The 22,515-nt window shown below is 40.8% G+C and overlaps 1 protein-coding gene across 1 annotated transcript; it reads left to right on the top strand.

The window, feature by feature from the left end:
• Window positions 1-971: 971 nt before the first annotated feature.
• ESPNL (espin like) lies at window positions 972-14,140 on the top strand (the record flags this gene model as incomplete). Its single annotated transcript, XM_081328553.1, has 5 exons — window positions 972-1,044; window positions 2,176-2,332; window positions 2,842-2,923; window positions 11,897-12,076; window positions 12,584-14,140. 5 exons carry the CDS (start codon window positions 972-974, stop codon window positions 14,138-14,140), a joined length of 2,049 nt encoding a protein of 682 aa, XP_081184679.1.
• Between the last annotated feature and the right edge of the window lie 8,375 nt (window positions 14,141-22,515).

The raw sequence follows: 22,515 nt of genomic DNA, 5'->3' as shown, positions 1-22,515 counted from the left end.
TGTTCCAGAGAATGGGCTATGACAGAGAAGGCACATCTCCTAATCCCTACCGGCTGACATTCCCTGGACAATGGTATCTGGAGCATGTCCATTTTCTGAAGCAGATTGGAAACAGAAATAACTGCAAGAAGATCATCCATCAGATAACCTGATCCCAAGACATGTGGGGCTTTACTGATGGCAACCAGCCCCTTGAATTGCATCTGGGAACACTGACAGCCAAAGCAGCTGATATAACATTAATGCTACATGTGCTGAATAACAGCCACCATTTACAATCCATGCAGTTATATTCTGTAGCAGCCATAGTATGATTAATTTTCAAGGGCAGACCCATGTAGAGTGTATTTCAGTGGTCAAGATAGAAGATCAAAAGGAATGACAGTGAGCAAAGACATGGTCCAGGAATGGATGCAATTGTCACAGAACTCAAAGGTATGCAAAGACCCTTTTGGCCACAGCTACTATTGTCCTTCCAAACAGAAGCCATGAATCCAAAACAATCCCCCAGATTGCACACCAGGTGGTCTGAAGCAGTGCCACCCATTCAGGACGAAAGGTAGAAAAAAAACTCACACCAGAAGACCCAAATACCCAAAGCCATTCATCCTTGCTTGGGTTGAGCCAAAGCCCATTGCATTCCAACCAGGCCCCTGCTACTTGGATACTCTGACATCCATAGAGTCACTCAGGCAATCCAAGGTAGAGATACAAAGTTGTGTATCAGCATACTGATGTTACCTCAACCCTAAATATTTGGATCACTTCACTCAATGGTCTCCTGTAGGTATTAAATAAGAGGGAAGAGAAAACTGAGCCCTGCAACACCCTACAAAGTAGGGCCATGGCTGGACCTTTCCTCCCCTGTCAACATTGATTGGAACTGACCTCTAAAGAAGGAGAGAAACCAGCACAACTCAGTGCCACCCACCCTCAACTCTCAAAGCTAATCTAGAGGGATACCATGGCCAATGGGTTTTAAGGCCTCTGAGGGAACAAAAAGAGTGAAGATGGATGAATTACCCCCTCCTGATCCTGCCATAGGTAATCCAAGAGCATGATTAATGCCAGCTCTGTCCCATATTCCAGCCCAAATCCTGATTGAAAAGGTCCAGATAACCCACTTCATCCAGAGCTTTTTGAAACTGCCATGCAATTAATTTCTCAGGGAAGGTTGGAGACTGGACAAAAACTATCAAATTAGTTAGTTTTTCAATAAACCATAGTTAATAACAGTGAGAGTTAAGGATTCATGCATAATGCTAAACGACTGTTACCTAAAAACCAAAGTATCTTGCAGCTGTATCAGAAAAGTAGGACTAGAGGAATATATGAGCTAAGGTTTGTGAGCATTAGGTTAAAACAGTAATCAACACTCAGTGACCAAATGAAGATTGACCTATCTGACATGACTGAATTGGAAATTCTAACCCTAACCTTAAAATTCTAGATTCTGAGCAATAAAATGAGACTGGTTCCATCACAAGAATAAGTGTTATTACTGTCTACATTTTCCAAATGCAAGAAGTCAAAAAAATGTGAGCATTTTAAACTCACTGTCAGACACTATAGCCCCACTGTAGCCCTACTGTAGCCCCTGTAGCCCCTGCACTGCAGTCCAGGACAAATTTTACAGTCTAGTCCAGGACAAATTTTACAGTCAATTTGACTGCTGATGTAGATCAGCTGCATTTCAAGAAGACCCAGAGACATGATATCTCCAAATTAAGAAAAGGAGGATACATTTTCTGAATCTACTTTCCTTTGTCACTTTGTTCTATCTATTGAATTGTGTGATGAAAAGACCTGTCAGGTAGAAAGTAGGGGGTAGAATGGGATAGGCTGTCCTGGTGACAGAAGACAGTCTTCCAATGGCAGCTTAATTTGGTCTGTCTCTCAGCAGTATATCATCAGAGTTGGTCAGCAATGTTATTTGACACTGGCACTACTACCACCATGGCTGAGCAATGGAAGGTCCCTTGCTTAGGTAATGTTGGCAGTAGCAGAGGCATCTCAGTATGGTTGCCTTAGTGCATAAGGATCTAATACCTCTGCCAGGGTAGTGTCCTTGTTGGCATTGTGAAAGAAGATGTCCAGAGGGCCTGTAGCTTATCCTTGAAGTTTTCTGTTGGAAGTTTCCTGCTGCTTACACTCCTTGCACTTTTCATTTTTTAGGATGCACTCTCAGAGAAGGCAAGCAGTTACAGCAACAAAGAGAAGCAGCAAAGGCTTCCACTTGTGCTTTCTTGGGGTTGAGCCTGAGTCTACAAGGAGAGAGCATTGATTTCAGTGTCAGTGTCAAGGATGTGAGCGTAATTGGGAACCAGTCCAAGTACTAATATTTTGCCAAAGCCAAGTATGTATACTAATGTGTACAATAGGCAATATATCCAATTCATTTTTACCAGCATTCACCCTTAATTTCTCATTATACTGTGATAATAAATAAATAATATCCCTTCCATAATATCCAGCTATTGCTTATACAATCATTTGGTTAACGGAGACATGCTGATAGCTTCAAGAGGGCCATGTATCCTATCTGAGACTACAGAATTCATCAATATTTTATGAAGCACCAGTGATCTTATTTTATCTGACATAGCATCGTTTGCCCTTACACATAATAAGGTAGGACTCACTGACAGCCTTAAACACCAATACCACATGATTATTTCAGCCTAAGTTTATATAATTAAAAAACACTTAGGATAATGATTAAGGATCTCACTGAAATACATTTTGAATATGATATTTATCAAAGCACTCCTAGGTGATCTAACATTTCAAACAATCTTCCCATTCTCTTATTGGTTAAAATTCTAATTTCTGTATATCCAGGAATGCCAGTTTGGGGAAGGCTGATGTAGATTATTTCATCTCAGAGGACCACATAGACTTCCAATATTATAGCAATGAACTAGTAGGTTGCCCCCAAATCACAACTGAAAATTGTTGGTTAATTATTGTATAGTTAAGTTTCTGGAGTCAAATTTGCAAGTGCTTGTTTTTGCCAAGACAAATGCACCTATCTTTTCCCTATAATTTCTGCTGTTGAATCTTCAAGTATTTTTTATTCCATTTCTTATCTCAGGAGAAATGTAATAAAATGTTGATGTGATATTTATACACAGAGGTGGCATGCCAGATGATTCTCCAGCTGATTTAGTACATATTTCTGTATTGCATGTTAAAGGAACATTGTAGTCTTTGATTCCTACAGGCAAATAAGATCAAAACATCATGCTGAGCCATTAATTGTCAATTTCATTCTCATGATAACTTGAAGAGATTTGTGTAGGTATGTATAAAAACTCACGATGATTCAGACATGAACACACATAAGCTGTTCCCACATAAGATTTCTTAGAATGGATGAGAAAGATAGCATACATCTTTCTATAGATCATGAAACCCAAGAAAACCATAATACCAACCTCTTATAGTATCAACCTGCAGTATAGACTAATATGGATTAATAGAAACCACTAGGTTTAGTATGATGCAGGGATCATAAACATGTTTCTGTTGCAATCGTTTTCATCTTTTCTTTATTAGTCACTTAGTTTAATCTTTTTTAAATTGGTCTTAATTTTTGTATTAATGTTTTAAAAATTATACCCTGTAAACCGCCCTGAGTCCTTCGGGAAAGGGCGGTATATAAATTCAATAAATTAAATTAAATTATTCCCAGTTGTTCTTTCCTTTTTGTGAACAGAAAAAAATGTGGCACAGATACAGAACATGTCCAGAGGATCATGAACTGCATTCATATAAGACTTTTCCTGACTGATAATGGCATTGATATTTCATTGATATTTGCAGATGTTTTCATGCTTCACACATTTTCATGCTTCACACATCATGCTTCACACATCATACTCTCGACCTGGTGTTCCTGTCTGGACAGTGGTTGGACGATCTGGGAGGGGGTTCCCCGTCCATCACCCCCCTGTCATGGTCAGATCACCACCTCCTGAGGCTGGTTTTCCGTCATGCCACCCCCCGCCGCTGGGCGGCGGAACCGTCCAGGTGGTTCCGCCCCAGGCGCCTAATGGACCCGGATCGGTTCCAGAGGGCGCTTGGGCCTATACCTATCACCCTTACCCACAGCCCAGTCGATGCTCTGGTGGAGGCCTGGGAAACGGCTGCCACCAGGGCAATTGACTGCGTTGTACCCATGCGACCTCTGACCCGGCGCAGATCCCGTTGGGCCCCATGGTTCTCTGTGGAGCTCCGGGAGATGAAGCGTCGGAGACGAGGTCTAGAGAGCGGTTGGAGATCCAGCCGATCCGAATCCGACCGATTGCAGTTAAGAACCTTTATAAGGTCTTATCTTGCGGCGATAAGGACGGCGAAGTCTAACTACTTTGCCGCCCTTATCGCGTCCGCAGATAATCGCCCGGCCGCCCTGTTTAGGGTGACTCGCTCCCTCCTTAACCAGGAGGTGAGAGAGGATCCCTTGCAGGGACGAGCCGAGGAGTTTAGTCATCATCTGGCGGACAAAATCGCTCGGATCCGGACCGGTCTGGACTCTGACTGGGCAGAGTCTGACGTGGAGAAATCAGGCGGTCTTGAGCATGTTATCTGGACTGAGTTCGACCCTGTTTCCCCTGATGATGTGGACAGGATCATGGGGAGACTGAGCACCACCACCTGTTTGTTGGATCCGTGCCCCTCCTGGCTAGCTTATGCGGCTCGGGAGGGAACACGAGGCTGGTTCCATGCAGTAATAACTGCTTCTTTGAAGGAGGGTGTCTTCCCTGCCGCCTTGAAGGAGGCGGTGGTGAGGCCCCTTCTCAAGAAGCCTGCTTTGGACCCGGCTGTTTTAAACAACTATCGTCCAGTCTCCAACCTTCGCTTTCTGGCGAAGGTTGTTGAGAGTGTGGTGGCGCATCAGCTCCCTCTGTTCCTGGAGGAAACTGATTATCTGGACCCGTACCAATCGGGCTTCAGGCCCGGACACAGCACGGAGACGGCATTGGTCGCGCTGGTGAATGATCTCTGGAGGGCTAGGGACAGGGGTTGCTCCTCTGTCCTGGTCCTATTAGATCTCTCAGCGGCTTTCGATACCATCGACCATGGTATCCTGCTGCGGCGTCTCAGGGGGTTGGGAGTGGGAGGCACCGTTCTACGGTGGTTCTCCTCCTACCTCCAGGGCCGCTCGCAGTCGGTGTTGACAGGAGGGCAGAGATCCGCCCCGAGGTCTCTCATTTGTGGAGTTCCTCAGGGGTCGGTCCTCTCGCCTCTCCTGTTCAACATCTATATGAAGCCGCTGGGCGAGATCATTCGTGGTTTCGGGGTGGGGTATCACCAGTACGCTGATGATACCCAACTTTTTCTTTCCACCCCGAACCAACCCAGCGATGCCCTCTCCGTGATGTCCCGGTGCCTGGAGGCGGTTCAGGTCTGGATGGGGAGAAACAGGCTTCGTCTCAATCCCGCCAAGACTGAGTGGCTGTGCATATCGGCATCTCGGGTTAACCAACTTATTCCACCTCTAACGATGGGGGGTGAGGTGTTACCCCCCGTTGATAGGGCTCGCAACTTGGGCGTCCTCCTGGACTCACGGCTCAATTTTGAAGACCACATAGGAGCCGTGACCAGGGGGGCTTTTGCACAGGTTCGCCTGGTGCGCCAGTTGCGTCCCTATCTGGACCGAGACGCCCTACGCACAGTTACTCATGCGCTTGTTACCTCCCGTCTGGACTACTGTAACGCTCTCTACATGGGGCTGCCCTTGAAGACCACTCGGAGGCTTCAACTGGTGCAGAATGCGGCCGCGCGAGTTGTAATGGGGGTCTCCCGATACCCCCATGTAACACCTCTACTCCGTGAGCTGCATTGGCTTCCGGTTGCCCTCCGGGTGAAATTCAAGGTGCTGGTTATTACCTATAAAGCCCTACATGGCCTGGGTCCGGGCTATTTGAGGGAACACCTGCTGCCGGCATCAAACGCCCTTCGCCCAGTGCGCTCCCACAGGGAGGGTCTGCTCAGGGTGCCGCCGGTGAGAGATTGCCGGCGGGTGACACCCAGGGATAGGGCCTTCTCAGTGGGAGCGCCTGCCCTCTGGAACCAGCTGCCGGTGGAGCTGAGGACTGCCCCCGACCTCCGATCATTCCGCCGGGGCCTGAAGACCTGGCTCTTTGAGCTCTCGGGCCCAGGCTGAGGAGAAATTTTAATTGGGGTTTTAAGTATACAGGGTCAATTTAATATTTTTTAATTTGGTTTTTTAACTTTTGTATGGTGGATTTTTTAATTTCCTGTAAACCGCCCTGAGTCCTCAGGGAATAGGGCGGTATATAAATGTGAATAAATAAATAAATAAATAAATTTGATTGAATAGACAGGCTTCATTCATTAACATTAAATTTCATGTTTTTAGCTCCTTTTATATCAGATCATTTAATCCTGCTTCTTCCTCAAGCATAGACATTATTTCCTCCCAGATTTTATTCTTCGACTGAATGATATCTTCAAAAACTGGGTAATACAATGGTATATTCCCATCCTAGAAGTAAGAATATCAGTGATGGATTTTTAATAGTGTCTTGCAGAGATTTGCAGCAATGAAAGGTCCTTAGTGCTCTCTGCACTTGGTTGTTTTCGTTGCAGACATTTCATTACACAAACTAGGTAACATCATCAGTGCACTAATGGAGAATCTATCTCTTTAAGGTGATAACTAGATATAATGTCAATGTTCCCCAGCTACAATATTCCAGTTTTAATTAGAACAGTGACATTGAGGAAGGGATATGCTATTTTTTTCTTTGCAATTGTTATTTTCAGTTTTAATGTAATCTCAAGTTAAATACAGGCATGAAAAAGGGAACCTAAATTCTTTTTCAACTCACATTTAACAATAGCTGCCGAGTGAAATGAATTAGTTCTGGAAAATGGCAATAGAATGGAAGCAGGAAAAAAGATCACACTTCACTCCCCCCCCCCAAAGTTCATACACACCCCTCCTAACTTTGCTTTTCAGCCTACCTGTATCTGCTTAATTTTTTAAACAACAAATACCTCATTTTTAAAATAAATAAAATATATATTAATGTATTAAGGATTAGGATTTAGGATTTATTAAATTTATAACTATTTAATATACTAAAACCAAAACACATTACATTATTTTCAAAAGAATCTGTTCATTTGTCCTGTGAAAGGATATTCTAGGTTCCCTTTATTTAAAAATTTGCAACAGGTGGAGATAGCATTTCTCCATTGCAGCCCATTCAGTCTAGAATAGTTCCCAAGAGAAGGTAGATTGGAACCCATCCCATCATCCTTCCGAAGGCCATTAAACAATGCAGTTTTGCAGAGTTTTTGATGCTCACTAAGTGAATATTTTAATTGAGGTACTGCTGAATAATGTTGATTGTTTACTTTATGGTTTTATTGTGAACTGCTGGGAGTTATTTGAAGCACAGCTGTACAGGTAGTCCTCGACTTACAACAGTTTGTTTAGTAGCCATTTAAAGTTACAACAGCACTGGAAAAGGTGACGTATGACCATTTTTCACTCTTACCACTGTTACATCATCCCCATGGCCACATGATTTACATTCGGATGCTTGACAAGTGGTTCGTATTTATGATGGTTGCAGTGTCCCAAGTTCACGTCATTCCCTCTTGTGACCTTCTGACAAACAAAGTCAATGGGGAAGCCAGATTCACTTAACAACCGTGTTACTAATTTAACAACTGCAGTGATTCACTTAACAAACGTGGCAAGAAAAGTTGTAAAATGGGGCAAAACTCACTTAATAAATTTCTCATTTAGCAACATAAATTTTGGACTCAATTGTGATTGTAACTTGAGAACTACCTGTGCAGAGATACCAGAAATAAATTAATATAAAATAAAAATCAGTTTAAAGAGTGATTTTGCACATAGATGCGAGGTGAAATTAGAAGCAACCAGCTTTGGGCGTTTACTCAATCTAGTTCAATTCCTAAAGTTGGAAAACTGAGCATTATTAGCCAAACAGGGGTTCTTTGTCTATTGGCTGCCTTAACTGACTGTTCTCTTTGTTTATAAAATCTGTATAATTTAAGAAATAAGTGAAAAAGAAAATGGACAACCAAGGCAGCTGGGCAACACTCTTCTTCACAGTGCCAATGTTGTAACCCCTCGTGTCACTCTGCCATCTGATGCCCAGACTTCAAATATTAATGCAATGCTAATTATGACTTCTTGACCCGCATCCTTTCTGCTGCGACTGGTACACAGTACAAGTTATGTCTATCTCCAGGAAGAATGAGGAGTTCTCTAGCTTTGCTTCCTTCTGATTCATGTTCACTGGTTTGTTTTGAATTTCTGATCTTCCTAAAATTGGATCTAGCCAGAGAAAACAATATTTGTCTCATCTTCTTTCTTCTCTCCCAGATGGACTCCATAAACAAATAGCAGCGCAAGAGAGGTATGTATATCTTTGGCCATGTCCCGAGTTCTACCTAGGTATGATACGCCCTGGTAATGTTTGTTTGTTTTTCAGTCAATATGTTGTATACATTTTGTCCCCATCCAAAGCAAAAGATAATCTTAAATCACTGAGATTGCAATGGTTCTTATAGTAGCATTTTCCTTCTTATTTTGACATCCTTCAACAATAGGTGGACAAAATCCAGTTTCATTCAGTATCATTAGGGGAAATTAGATGATTGGCATAGGCTTGGAAAGAATCAAAAGGAGAAGGATAGGGACCAGTAACGGGGACAGCCAATTTTGCACTGGTTTTGCTTTCTGCCAACTCAAGGGCAGACAGATAGCACTTTAACTCAATACTGAGACAAGACCACAAAGTCTGAGAAAATCTGATAATTAGTGCCCTCTTTTCTGCCTGCTACAGCACAAACACTATGAGCTTTTGTAGGAGGAGGTAGATCTCTGCTCAGAGATGTACCAGAGACCCAAGAAATTTATGTCTGTCTCAGAATACATAAACCTCATGGAGTCAGTTCTGCTGCCTCATTTTGTTTTGTTCCTCTGCTGAGGTTTCCCATTGTCAGATAATACATTTCCATTGTTAGGCCTGAAGATGCTACATTCTTTAATCAGCTGTTGGAATCTAGGAAATGAAGACATATTTATACTAAAAATTATTTCAATTTCTGTTACTCTCAAAAGTGAAAAATGGTAAAGACATACTTTCTTTTTAAGGGTGAAAAGTAACATTATATTACTAGGTGGTAATACTAACCACCCAGAGTTACCTTGTGGTAAGACAGGTGGTCAATAAATTTAATAAATAAATAAATAATGTAAATTACCTCATTATATGATAAATGTAAAGTAAAAGTTCACCTCAAGTCAAGGTGATTTTCTTCGGTAACACAACCATCTGTTTCATCATAGCCTTCTGGTGTGTTTTTTTGATTTCCCAATCTAGATATATGCTTCATTTTGCCAAGTCTCCCATCCAATTCCTAACTAGGGCCAACAAGGTCAGAAGGATGAGGATGGAGTTATTGGTATTTGTATTGGGGTTTTATCTTTGTAAGCCACCTGGAGTAACTGAGAGTGAGTTGAGTGGCCATATAAAAGTTCTTAATAATAATAATTTAAAAAAGCTTAGGACCAAAGGCAATATTATATTGAAATACTAGTAATAAGCAAATACTTGAATCCAGTTGATTAATCAGGTTTTTAAAAGATAGATGGCTGATCAACTATGCACATAAAACTTTTGAATAGACTGAATATAAAATAGATTTAAATACAATACCAAGTCTTACAGGACAAATAGCATACCCATTCCCTGCCTTAAAACCTTCATTCACTGAGGATACACTCATACAGAGCATATCTGACTAGCAACTACAAAACGTTTGTGAAAACAAAGTCCTACCCATCTGCTTTTTGTGCCTAGACGTAGAAACCTCAAGGATTGAATTGAAAGCACAGAGAAAGTACTTGTAAACAATTTGTAAACAAAGAAGCCATATGCTCAGTGTAAGTAGCAGTGCATCTAAAGGTCTCTTTGAGACTGACTTTTGGTTTCTCATAGAATGTATAACTACATTTTTCTGCACTCAGGAATAAGAAGAGAAAGCAAACTATGTGTTTGTCTCTTTGTCACATTAGGGCAATGAACAGTACTGTTCTGACAGTGAAGAAGCTCAAGTTGTCAAAGTCAAAATATTTAAGCAAAAAAACCAATATTGATCAAATACCAAGAATTAGAAATTATCTCCAGATATTGAGTGGAGTTACAGTTATGGAGAATAGCCAGGTAATAGCTCTGCTGGTGGGCTTTGGAACTTATAACCTTATTCTGGAATACCTTTCACTACTTTATTTCAATATTTTATTATTTATGGAATTTCTCTGTGTGTAGTTGTACGGAGATGCTAACACTGCCTCATCTCTCAAGCAAGGTTAGACATACAGTAGTTCTTATTTAAATGAGCTACGTATTTGTGGTACAGAACAAAGTAAGGTCTAGAAATTTTTATTTTGATCCATCTTCAGATTGATTTAGGAATGCTAGAGAGTTGCTATTTGTGCATGAGTGCATGTCTCTGTGGATGTCTCTGTGAAGTATCTTGGTCTCTCCAGATGTATTGAATTAGAACTCTCTCATTCCTTTATCATTATTCACTATGCTAAGCTGATTAAAATAGAAGTCCCAACTTCCATTTCAGCTTTATGATTTGTTCATAGAAAATCAACAAACTGTTTTTATATTTCCAAAGACAAATGTGTATGCTTGTTCTATTTTGAAATAGAATAGGCAATAAGATCTCGTTGGTCAACTATAAGTTATACATCAATCATTTAGAAAGAAGCTTACCACACTCTTCAAAGATAACCCAGTGACTAAAGTTACACAACTACCTTTTCTATTAAACTAAATTGCTATTGAATATAATTGATAAACATTGAACTCTACCACATAAAGGGAAAATCCTGTCTCTATTCCCAGGTGTACAGTATATCAAGGACCTTCAGAAAATCATGTGTACCTGGGAACAACATATTACAAGCATGCAAATTATTTTCTTATAAACTTCCAAGAAGGAAGCTGTTCCTATGCTATGTCTCTTCTGTAGGAGGAATACGCATACTCATATTTGTGCCTTCTTCATTGCACTATGAGAGAGGACACAATGCAAAACCAACTCTCCAGCTCATCACCATTGTATATATATGATTGGCATGCCAAATTAACTCTCCCTTGGGAATAGGCAGCCAGTTGGTAGTGTAGGGTAGCTCAGAAAATTCTTTTAAAAATAATAAATGACAGGGAGAGCAAGTTTTTTTACCTAGCATCTTTTAAAGAAGCTTAAAATGTTCCTGAGCAGAATGCTTGATTCCTCTAATTCCTTCCTTCCTTTTACTGCATCCTCTGTCAAAATAGCTTTCTTTCAATTTTTTATTTTATCTATTTCTCAATGGTCCAATAAATAATATTTGAACATTATTAAGATTTTATTTTTATTAATAGGTTTTCAGCCTGATAATTTTTTTTAGTCCATTAAAGATAAATTGAGTCCATTGAAGATAAATAAATCTCTGAAGAAGGCAAAGATTCATAGTAGAATTCTCAGATCCTATCCACTGATTGCCTATTTTTCAGTCTGTCTCATATCTTTCATGTTCCTTTGGCTTTCATATAATCTTTCTTGGTGATTTCTTCCAGCTAAACATCCAAATTGTATTTGATTATTTTTTTTTACGTTGCAAGGTCATGCTATTTGGCTAATCAAACACAGATTTTTAGAAAAGATCAGCTAACCTACACATTTCAGTTTTCTGTTAAGTTCCTTTCATTAATCTTAATTTCTTGAGAAAATGTTGTTATGACTGTTTATTTATTATAACTATTTGAATTATTTGAGGAGACATTGTGAGATGTTCTTAAATTTTGAAATAGTTGTCCCTATATAGGATGGAAAAACGAAGACACAAAATACTGTATCAAAGCCAGACAGTCTGGGAGCACTGGATATTGATGCATTGGTGCCTACCCATGATGAGCAAGGTTTCTGTATCCCAGAATGGAAACGGCAAGTGATGGTCAGAAAATTACAGGTTCAACTAGCATCTGAAGAAGAGGTGGACAAGAAGGTATTGCATTGAGCTAATAGAATAAAAAGTGCCTCTTCATTTCTTTTCTAACTCATATTTATTTATTTATAATTTCAGTTGAATATTTCATTTTGAACTCACTATGTTGAAAAATCCTTCTTTCCCCCAAATTCAAGCAAGGTACAAGGTACTATATAAATCATTACATTTATAGTGGGTAGGTGGTTGTTGGGGTTACATCTTCTGCTTTTTGGGGTGGAAGGTATTGTCCCTCTATTTAAGGGTGCCTTAAAAACCTATACAATTTATATTTATGAGTAGAATTACAATGTAGGTAGACAAAAACATTTACTTAAATAGATTCATTTCTTGTTGAGACCCCAGCTTATCTTAAAATATCTTCCAGTTGCATACTTGTGGTGTCATCCATAAGGCTAAACACTCCAACCGTATCTAAGATGCTGTAACTCCACTAATAATGACAGGCTGAGAAGTTATGCCTTTGAATGAACATTTTCTTCTTGCTTTCTTTTTTGCCCTGTCCAGAACAAGGGAAGCTGTGCAGCAAATACTAATGTCTGGCAATACTCACAGGATCACAAGGCTATCCTTGGCCCTTATGGGGAACTACTAACAAATGATGATTTGCTGTATTTAGAGAACCAGATTAAGAAGCTGCAGATTAAAAAAAAATGCCAGGAATTTAAGAATGAGCTGAGATGCCTAACAGAAGAGCTACAAAGTGTTTTTCCATCTCCCATTATCAGTGTGACAGTCAATCCTCAGTTTCTTCAATCTTTCTCCCAGGATGACACCCAGGAGCTACCAGTCTGGTGCAATCATGTGTCTGGAGTAGTAAAAAATATGTTGCTACTTCTTAACAATATAAATGAAACCAAGAAAGAGGGGGCTAATGAGAAGTCAGGCAAAACAGTTTTTTTCCTAAGAGATTCAGCCAGTAATGAAATAATAGAAAGTAGTGTCTCTGTACAAAGTCTAAGAGACAATTTTGAAAAACTGAATGTTTTGAATTACCACAAACCTTTTGAAACCCAAGTTTTGAAAAACATGTCCTTGCAACATGACACAAGCAAGGAATCGACAATTCAAACATTATTTAGCATCTGTAAGACCAAGAGGCAGTTAAGCGGTAGAGAACATAAGCTTGGAGATATGGAAATTGCCAGTGATTCCAAAATCAGCTATAAGCAACTGTCCTCTAAAGCAGATAAGAGCTATGTGTCAATAACACACTCTGCCATCCTCCGAAAAGAACGAATTGTGCTACTTTTTCTAAGTCATTGGAAGAAATCTGCATATGTTCCTTCTTTGAAACTGCTGACTAGGAAGACTCTAAGTACTCAGCAGCCTATAAAAGCAGATCTTGTAGAGGTTATAGCCGAGTTCAGAAAACAGCAGGATCCTTTGCAGAAGCCTTTGAAAGAAATGAAGAGATTTGTCCATTTAGTTCATCAGAGATATACTATCAAGAAGTTAATCAGTCATTGGAAGGATGTCATTTCTCTGCTATCTTCTCAGGAAGTCAGACCTCAAAGTCATGAACACACAATCTATTCTCCAGAACAATTCTTACCCTATGTCAAGGGTAAGCCTACTGATTATAACAGCTTGAGTCTTGATCTGTTTATGCTTGGTTACTTCCATATCCTGGACCTGGATCTATCACCTGAAGAACGGAAAGGAAGACATCTCCTTTGCTTTGAAGTTTTCAATCACCTGAGTAGACATCAGTGGGAAACAGTGCGTGCCTTTCACAAAGCAGTGATTGATGAGATTGCAGCAGGCAAAAGAAATTGGAAAGATAGTTTTGAAGATATTAAGGAACATTTTTTTGGTAACAACAACATGACTAAAACCACGGAACTCCAAATGCTGTCCATGGAAACAAATCCAACAACAATAACCAAAGCAAGGATATCAGATACTGTTCCTGAGCCTGAAGAGCAGGTCTCAGGGAAATACTTTGAACTAGGTAACTGTAGTAATGATGATATCTGCTGTTATATTGACAGGAGTTTTGCTTTCTGGAAAGAAAAAGAAGCAGAGATCTTTAGTTTTAAAGGATCAGGACCTTTACATTAGTAATCTCTGTTGTATGTAAGAATGATGTGCAGATTACACAAAGAAGTCTGCGGGCTCTGTGTTTCTTTACTTCAGGGATATTGCTGGAATGAGCAAACATAAACTCTCTGGGAATAACCAAGAAAAGCCTGCAAAATTCAAAAAAGTGGCAGAGCAAAAACTAAATCCCAGCAAGACTTTTGTTGTAAAAAACCATCAAATAAAAAGGGTTGGAGGGAAAGGAGAGAATGCTTTATCCTTCTTGTCAATTCCATCCTCTTTTCTTCAAAAACTTCTTGTATCCACCAGTTTTTCATCTCCCCTAGACTTTGTAACCCTCATTTTACTTGCTTACTCAATTGCAACTGCATTACTGAAGCCACCTCTGCAGAAGGAAGCAACTACTTTGCCAAATAAAACCAGGTACTTCTTCACAAAAGGGTTTTAAAAGGGTGCTTCATATGGATATCTGACTAAGCAGAATACCTTGTTAAAAATCTGTACAATCCTATTGCATTATGGCATGGTGTCCTTTGTCTTTACATATGATAAAGAAGGTGCTTAGGAATTTAAACACGTTTCCATGTTATTTTTGTTCACACATGTTCTCAATGCTCATATTTTTACATGGCATAAGATGCAGGCATTTTGCAGCATGTATACTGTCATCTCTACTTTTGAGCATGTATTTTGAAGAAATTCATTTTCATATAAAACTGGAAGTTAAAATAGCTCCGAGCCTTATAGTTTATAGCTTTTTAAGATATATCATTTTCCAGGCACATTCCTTTGTTTCTTTTGTGCATGAATTTCTGCTGTGGAGCAGCCCTCATGCAAATTGATTGTATTGTACAAAGCTATAAAAAGTTCAGCTCATCACTAGGTCTCCACAGAATTCGTCTTGCATTTGAGGGGATTTAAGGGGACAACGTTGATGGCTTAAGCTTGCAGATGTTCAAGACACTACTTTAACCCTTCACATTCATGAATCCTTTCCAAGAATTTGATTTAGTGCCTCAACAGTCTGTTCAAAATATGGGCAGTCCATAGAAGTTCATTCCCTCAGGATTTTATTATCCTAATTTTTCTTAGAGAGATATTTAAAATTATCCCTATGGAAAATTACAGACTTTGCATCAGAATGGCCATTTTATCTAGAAAGTGAATTAATAATCAAATTTATGACCATTTATTCAGAACAAAAAAGTATTTTTCAGGTATTTCCATTTCTAAGATGCATGCAGCCAAACCTAAACATTCTACTTGGTCTGTTTGTTTGCAGTTTATTCACCTGGTATTTTCAGATAGTCGGTTGAAGAGTTATTCCAAAACATAAAAGCTGCGACATAATTCTGTTGCATATTCTTCTGGGGAAACATATGGGGATTTTGCCCTCTGGCACATCTACAGCGGGAGGAATGCTAGCACAAACAAAATTCAGGAAGTTACTCCTTGCTTTTTTGAAAAGAAAATTTCCTGCATCCATACCTGTCTGGAACTTTTTAAATATATAACCACAGACCAAAAAAACCTAGACTATAAAATTGGGTCAACAAACTGGTCAATAAAATAGCTTTTTTCACTTTTTTAAAAGGGCGACTGTAATGTATTGGGCCTGTTTTGCTTGAACTGTACCACGTCTCGTGATTGCTGTTTGAGATTGCTTAATCAGGGAGTTGAGTAACGGTCGCTGGCTCCTCAGACAAGCAGTCTCCAGGCCCACCATTGTTTGGCTCTAGGGCGGCAATAGGCTCCTTCAAACCTATTGGCCACTGCCTAGTGGCCAGCAGTATAAATAGCTGCATAGAAGCCTTAGTTAACAGTTCAGTTCCTGCATTCAATAAAGCATGTTCCTGCCTGAACTCTTTCGCCTCGTCTCCTGCTTGCTGCAAAGAACCCACCACACAACAGCAACTATCCTTGGCTTCTTATTATTTTATATCTATCCATTCTAGGTGTGAGCTTTATATTACTGAAATAGAAATTCTAATGTCTCATATTATGCTAGTTTGAGATTTTAAATACTTGAGAGGATGTCTAATGTACCTTAATTCAAGTACTGAATTATTACTGTCAAAGCAAAAACATCCAATGTTTGCACTATTATTTGGAGGTCAGATGTATTTCTCCAGAAAATATTATAATGTGGGTTCTAGAATCTGAATAAGAACATTAATCTCAGTTCAAACATATAGTATTCCCATGTAGTTATTCTTTATAAAGCTCTTACTTTTTACAGTAAAAGCAAAGTAGAAAAAAGCAAAATCCAGTATTTTATCTGAGGATTTTTATTCTGAAATGTAAAAAAAAGTTTTTATTTCTTACCAGGATATTTCAAAAGAATATCATGGTTTGCACTAGGATTCTAGACTAGAATTGCTTTCAACACTCAAAATACAATCTCAGGTCTTTCTTATATTAACCAACAGTATTGCTTTTCTGGATCAGTTTTATCTGTTTCTGCTGTATCTCAGTGAACTTTCTAGCAATATAAATAAAACTTTACATTAAACAAAAATCTGAATTGTCTTTTGTTTTCCTTTGCCAACTTTTGTTGTTATAGCATGCAATATGAATGTCCTCTTTTAAATATTGTTTTAACCCAGATGTTTTACAAGCTACATGATTTAAATCTGGAGTTTACCATCTGTTTTGAGATCCTTTGGCTCTTGGATGGCATGCAGGAGCTATACCTATTTCTAGAAATGGGTGGTCAGGGCATAAATTAAACTAAAAATAAAATCGATATCGTGGTTACTCCCCATGTCTTTAATAATTGTATGCTACTATCACAATAAAAATTAAAATTTGCTATCAATTTTTTGAGTCAAGGATAGTGAGGGGCACAGGAAGGGGTGGGAGCTTAATTTGTGTACCCCTGATTTAAATATACTAACATCTTTTCTTAATCAGAAGATGTTTTCAGAAGCTTGTAATTCATATTATTGTTAATGTATAAAAAAACCCTCATCAGAGTGATAATCATAAAGTTCTTGAACACTGAAGTTGATTTTATCATACACATATATTAAATAAGTTTGGCTATATTCATCAATGCAGCAATCAATGATAGCATATATTTTATGAAATGTTGTGTTTCGAGTTCGAATGATCATGAAAGATGCCAGACAGATGAGTACAGAGAAACAGCAGCTTTATTGATAACCATAACTGTACTGAGGGGTTAAGGTGTACATGCATTCTTTATATACCTTCATACAACCAATCAGATTGAACCCATTATTCCCGCTATTATGGTTCCCGCTTAAACTGTTAGAGTTCAGTACATATGCTGGAGAACTGTTAGTTCCCAATAACTCAGTGAATAGGTGTTTCACCAAATCCCAATACATAACACCCCTCCCCCTTTTAAGGATTAAACAGTATAATTCTATTTTATTACAAGTTTACATCTTCCACTCCAACTACCAATACATAGTTGAATGATTGGCCCCATTCGAGGTTATATACTCCTACAACCCTTATTTAAGGATTATAAAACTCACTCCCAACCACCAACATTTGATTCTGAGTGATTGACCCCACTCAAGGTAAATATCCTTATAACCCATTTTCAGGGATTATGTGCTTGCTCCAACCCTCCAATATTTAGTTTGAGTGATTGACCCCACTCAAGGTAGTAGTTTCCAATGCGACCTTCTTGGACATGCAATGTAAGGGTTGCTGGCAGTAATATTAAAGACAGATCCATTTTGCTGTTCTGCCAGTAGACCTGTACTACCAAGTAGTACATAATAACCCAGTATGTGTCTATGAATAGACTTCTCCTGTAAGTCCCCTTACAGTATGCTTTGCACATACAATTTAACAAAATCCAAAAAACAAGAGGCATGCCACCCCACTTGGTGATTCATTACATACTTCTTTCTCTTAATTGACCATATAATCAGTGAGGTGTGCAGGTGGCCTATGAGGCCGTGAGGAACATCTCTGCAGTTCCCTCACTTTGTAGTCTACCAACGTATTAGGCATGCCCTGAGAATCTTTGTTCTCCTCAGCTGGAGACTCCAAAGAATTGCCCTGGCTGGCCCTGTCCAGTAGGCCCATCCCAGAGTAAGGTCTTGAAGCAGAATTAGCACAGTAGTCATTGACGATTGGCTGATCCGACTGATCAGGGATTTCTTGTTGCATCTCTGTGCCCTCTTGGTCTTCCTCAGACTTGAACTCAACTGTGTGCTGAAGACACTTGAAGGAAGAATAAAGGCTAGCCTGTGTGCCAGCTTGAGAACTATAGAAGGAATTATTACTCTCACCGTCACTTAATGACCGTTCCTGGAAAAAAATTTCTTAGTTGATCCACGTGCCATCTTACCAGACGCCCCCCCTCCACCCCTACTGTATAAGATAGGGGGCCTGATTTGTCAACCACCTTCCGAGGAACCCACAAGTGTCCCAGTCCATAGTTCCTGGCCCAGACCAAGTCACCAGGTTGTAGCCCCCTTGGGGGTTTGGGTTGAGCAGCATCAGATGCCACTCTGTCAGGGTGAAGTCTGTCCAGTTTAGTGATAAGGAGTCTGCCCCAGTGCAGTTCCGCAGGGCTTTTCACTGTGGCTGTACAAAGTGTGGAGTGTTGACAAAGTAAGAAATCTGCAAGTCTGTGGTGCCAGTCACCTGTGATGATGCGCTTGGTCATTCTCACCATTCGTTCTGCTTGTCCATTCGACGATGGGTGGAAGGGCGCGGATGTGGCGTGTCTGATCATGTTTGCTCTGAGGAAGGCCTGAAACTCAGCAGCGGTAAATTGAGCCCGATTATCTGAGACCACAACATCAGGTAGCCCATGCGTAGCAAAAAGTTTCCTCAGCACCTGGATGGTCCTAGCAGTAGTCATGTTGGGGACTGGAACTACTTCCAGCCATTTCAAGTGGCTATCCACTACAATTAAGAAGAGCTGTCCTTGAAATGGACCAGCGTAATCGATATGGACCCTGGACCAGGGCGTGTGAGTTGCTTCCCACTTATGAACAGGTGCCTGAGGCATTTCTGGTCTAGACCTTTGACAAATGTAGCATCCATATACCTGCTCCTCAACAGCCTTGTCTAACCCAAGCCACCACAGGTAACTTCTAGCTAACACCTTCATGCACACTATGCCAGGGTGTCCCTCATGTAGGGACTGAAGCACCCGATCTCTCAAGACTGAGGGTATGATGAGCCTATTTCCCCATAATAAACATCCTTTGTGAGCTGATAACTCGTGCTTTCTTATGAAATAAGCTTGGAACTCAGGGCCTGGGCTTCTGTCTTGCCATCCCGTGAATACCCAAGACAGGACTCTGCTTAGAATCTTATCTGAAGCAGTCGCAGCAGCTATGTCCCCTGCATGGAGGGGGAATTCAGGTAACTCTTGTATGGACAGTATTTGTGCAGCAGGGGCTGGGTCAGGCTCAATAGACGGTAGGAGAAGCCTACTTAGGCCATCAGCATGGCCCATTTCTTTTCCAGGTTTGTGAATCATTTTAAAATCATAAGCAGACAAAAATATGGACCACCTGAGCATTCTAGGTGATAATTTGTGGGGCATTTGCTTTTCTGTTGTGAACAAGCCCAAGAGGGTCTTGTGATCAGTGAACACAGTGAATTTTCTACCATAAAGATAATCATTAAAAAAAATTTATCCCTGCTACTATGGCTAAGCCTTCCTTATCTATTTGTGCATAATTTCTTTCAGCCACTGATAAAGTTCTGGAATAATATGCTATGGGAACTTGCTTCCCATTTTTCTCTAAGTGGCTCAATACAGCTCCCATGCCATAGGAAGAAGCATCACAAGCGATGCAGACAGGCTTGGATTCAATGTAGTGAGTGACAGTTGATTTGTCAGACAGCAGACCCTTAAGGTCCTGGAAGCTTTTCTCATGCAGGCTAGTCCACTTCCACACAGCTTTTTTATCAAGCAGCCTATGTAATGGCTCAGCAATAGCAGCTTTGTGAGGTAGGAAAGTATGGTAAAATTTTAATAAGCCTAAAAATGCTTGCAGTTCAGCCTTATTCTTAGGATTGGGGGCCATTTTAATTGCCCTAACCTTAGACTCTGCAGGGTGGATTCCGTTTGCATCTATACAGAATCCCAGAAATTCTGTAGAATCAACTCCTATGCTGCATTTATCTCTTTTTAATTTGAGACCTGCGGAACGAAGCCTACTCAGTACAGCCCTGAGTCTATTGGCTAAAACTTCTTCTGTTTCACTAGCGATGAGAACATCATCAAAGTATGGGCACACGCCCTGGATGCCCTTCAACGTTTTTTCCATTATTTCCTGAAATATCCCTGGTGCCACACTTATGCCAAATTGCAAACGATTCACTCTGAATGCCCCCTTATGTGTAACCATAGATTGAGCTGCTGCTGGAGCCGCGCTAACAGGCAGCTGCTGGTATGCTTGCGCCAAATCAAGCTTTGCGAAAATGGTGCCACCCTGAAGGGAAGCGAGAACATGGCCGACCATTGGGACCGGGTAAGCATGCTTATTTAAGGCCTTATTTAGGGTGCATTTATAATGCGCACATATACGGATTTCCCCATTAGACTTAAGTGGTGTAACTATAGAGGTCTCCCATTCCCCACCCTTCTACAGGCTGCAGCACTCCTTGTTCAACTAGTTTGTCCAATTCCGCTTCAATTTTATGTTTCAACGCGAATGGGACTCTTCTGGGTTTGATCCTAATGGGCATAACATTCGGGTCTAATTTAAATGAAATGGGAGGCCCTGTGTACATTCCTAGCTTTGAATTGAACACGTCTGCAAATTCTTCGCAGACAGATTCGATGTTACCTCCATGTGTTCGATTAATGCCAGTAATCAAAATTCCTAATGCCTCAAACCAATCTAAGCCTATTAAACTGGTTCATTGGCCCTCTACCACGACGACATCCAGGTGCCCATGAAACTTTTTAAAACCTACAGACAGGGTGGCCTCCCCCTTAATTTTAACCTTGTTGTTCTGAAAATCGGTCAGTATGATACTAGAGGGCCTCAATTTTACCCAACGTTTACTGCGGTCACAAACAAATTTAAAGGTCTCGTATGAGATAATTGAGACCACTGAGTCAGAGTCTAGTTCCATCTTGCATGGAATGCCTTGTAAATTCATTTCAAGTCTTAGTTTAGGCTTTAGTGGGCGGCGGGCCCCGGTTCGGCAAATAGTTCTCCGGCTTTCAAAAAAACCCACACTGGTTGGACTCAGGGCCCCAGTACCTCTCTTTGTCGAGTTCTCCGACTGTTGCTTGAGCTGACCTTCTCTGGAGCGAGCTCAGCATACAACTGTGATGTGTCCCATTCATCTGCAGGCCCGACACGTGGCCTTCCGGAACCTGCAATTCACACGTGCTTGGTTGCCGCCGCAACCCAAACATCGAGGGAACTGAACTGCCTTACGGTTGTTCTCTCTGTGATCCAGTCCTCGCTCTTGTGTCCCAGCTAGCTTCTGAAGCTTGTCTACTTCGGCTTCTTCCTCAACTGTGATTTCATCGTACTTAGCTGCTTTGTGGTGAATTGTTTCTTCAGGTTTGATGGTTTTGGATGTCTGTACTACTTGGACCGCGCTTCCGGTTGCTTTATCAGCCATTATTTCATCTTGCGCGTCGAGTAGCGTTAAGTTAGGTCTTGTAAAAAGTCTCTGCTGCAGTGCCTTGTCTCTGCAGAGGTGTGCAGCCTGGCATAAGGCCGCGATGAACTCTGATGCAGTTTCCCGGGGCGTTGCACCCTCTGGTCAAATCTGAATCGCCAGGCCATCTCCGACATTCTGGGTTTGAAGTGTCCGTTCAGCTTCTGATTGAAACAGCCAAGTCGAACATCGCAGGCCCACTGATTCAGAGTAGAGTTGTTGCTTTTAGGCCATCTTCTGCGATCTGGTTCACCCGTAAGTAGTTCTCAACTTGCACAAGGTGCGACGGCCACTGCTCGGGGAGGCGGATGTCAAATTCACGGGGCTGGCCAACTTTTGGCATCTTCTTCCTCCTGCGTTTGGATCCTGCTCTGCAGGCTCAGATGGCGATTCTGAGCACGTGGCCGCTAGCATGCTAAACTAGCCGGCCGACGGGGGGGGGGGGGGAAAGATGCCTCTTTCCTCCAGCACGTACAGCCGTCCTCTTGTGACTTCAGCTCAATGGCGAAGCAGGATCCCACCTTCGTCGCCACTGTTGTGTTTCGAGTTCGAATGATCATGAAAGATGCCAGACAGATGAGTACAGAGAAACAGCAGCTTTATTGATAACCATAACTGTACTGAGGGGTTAGGGTGTACATGCATTCTTTATATACTGTACCTTCATACAACCAATCAGATTTAACCCATTATTCCTGCTATTATGGTTCCCGCTTAAACTGTTAAAGTTCAGTACATGTGCTGGAGAACTGTTAGTTCCCAATAAC

Source organism: Vipera berus, assembly GCF_964194415.1.
Source record: "Vipera berus genome assembly, chromosome: 5".
NCBI lineage: Eukaryota > Metazoa > Chordata > Lepidosauria > Squamata > Viperidae > Vipera > Vipera berus.
Note: the sequence above shows the minus strand (reverse complement) of the source record. Positions and strands in the feature narration are given on the sequence as shown.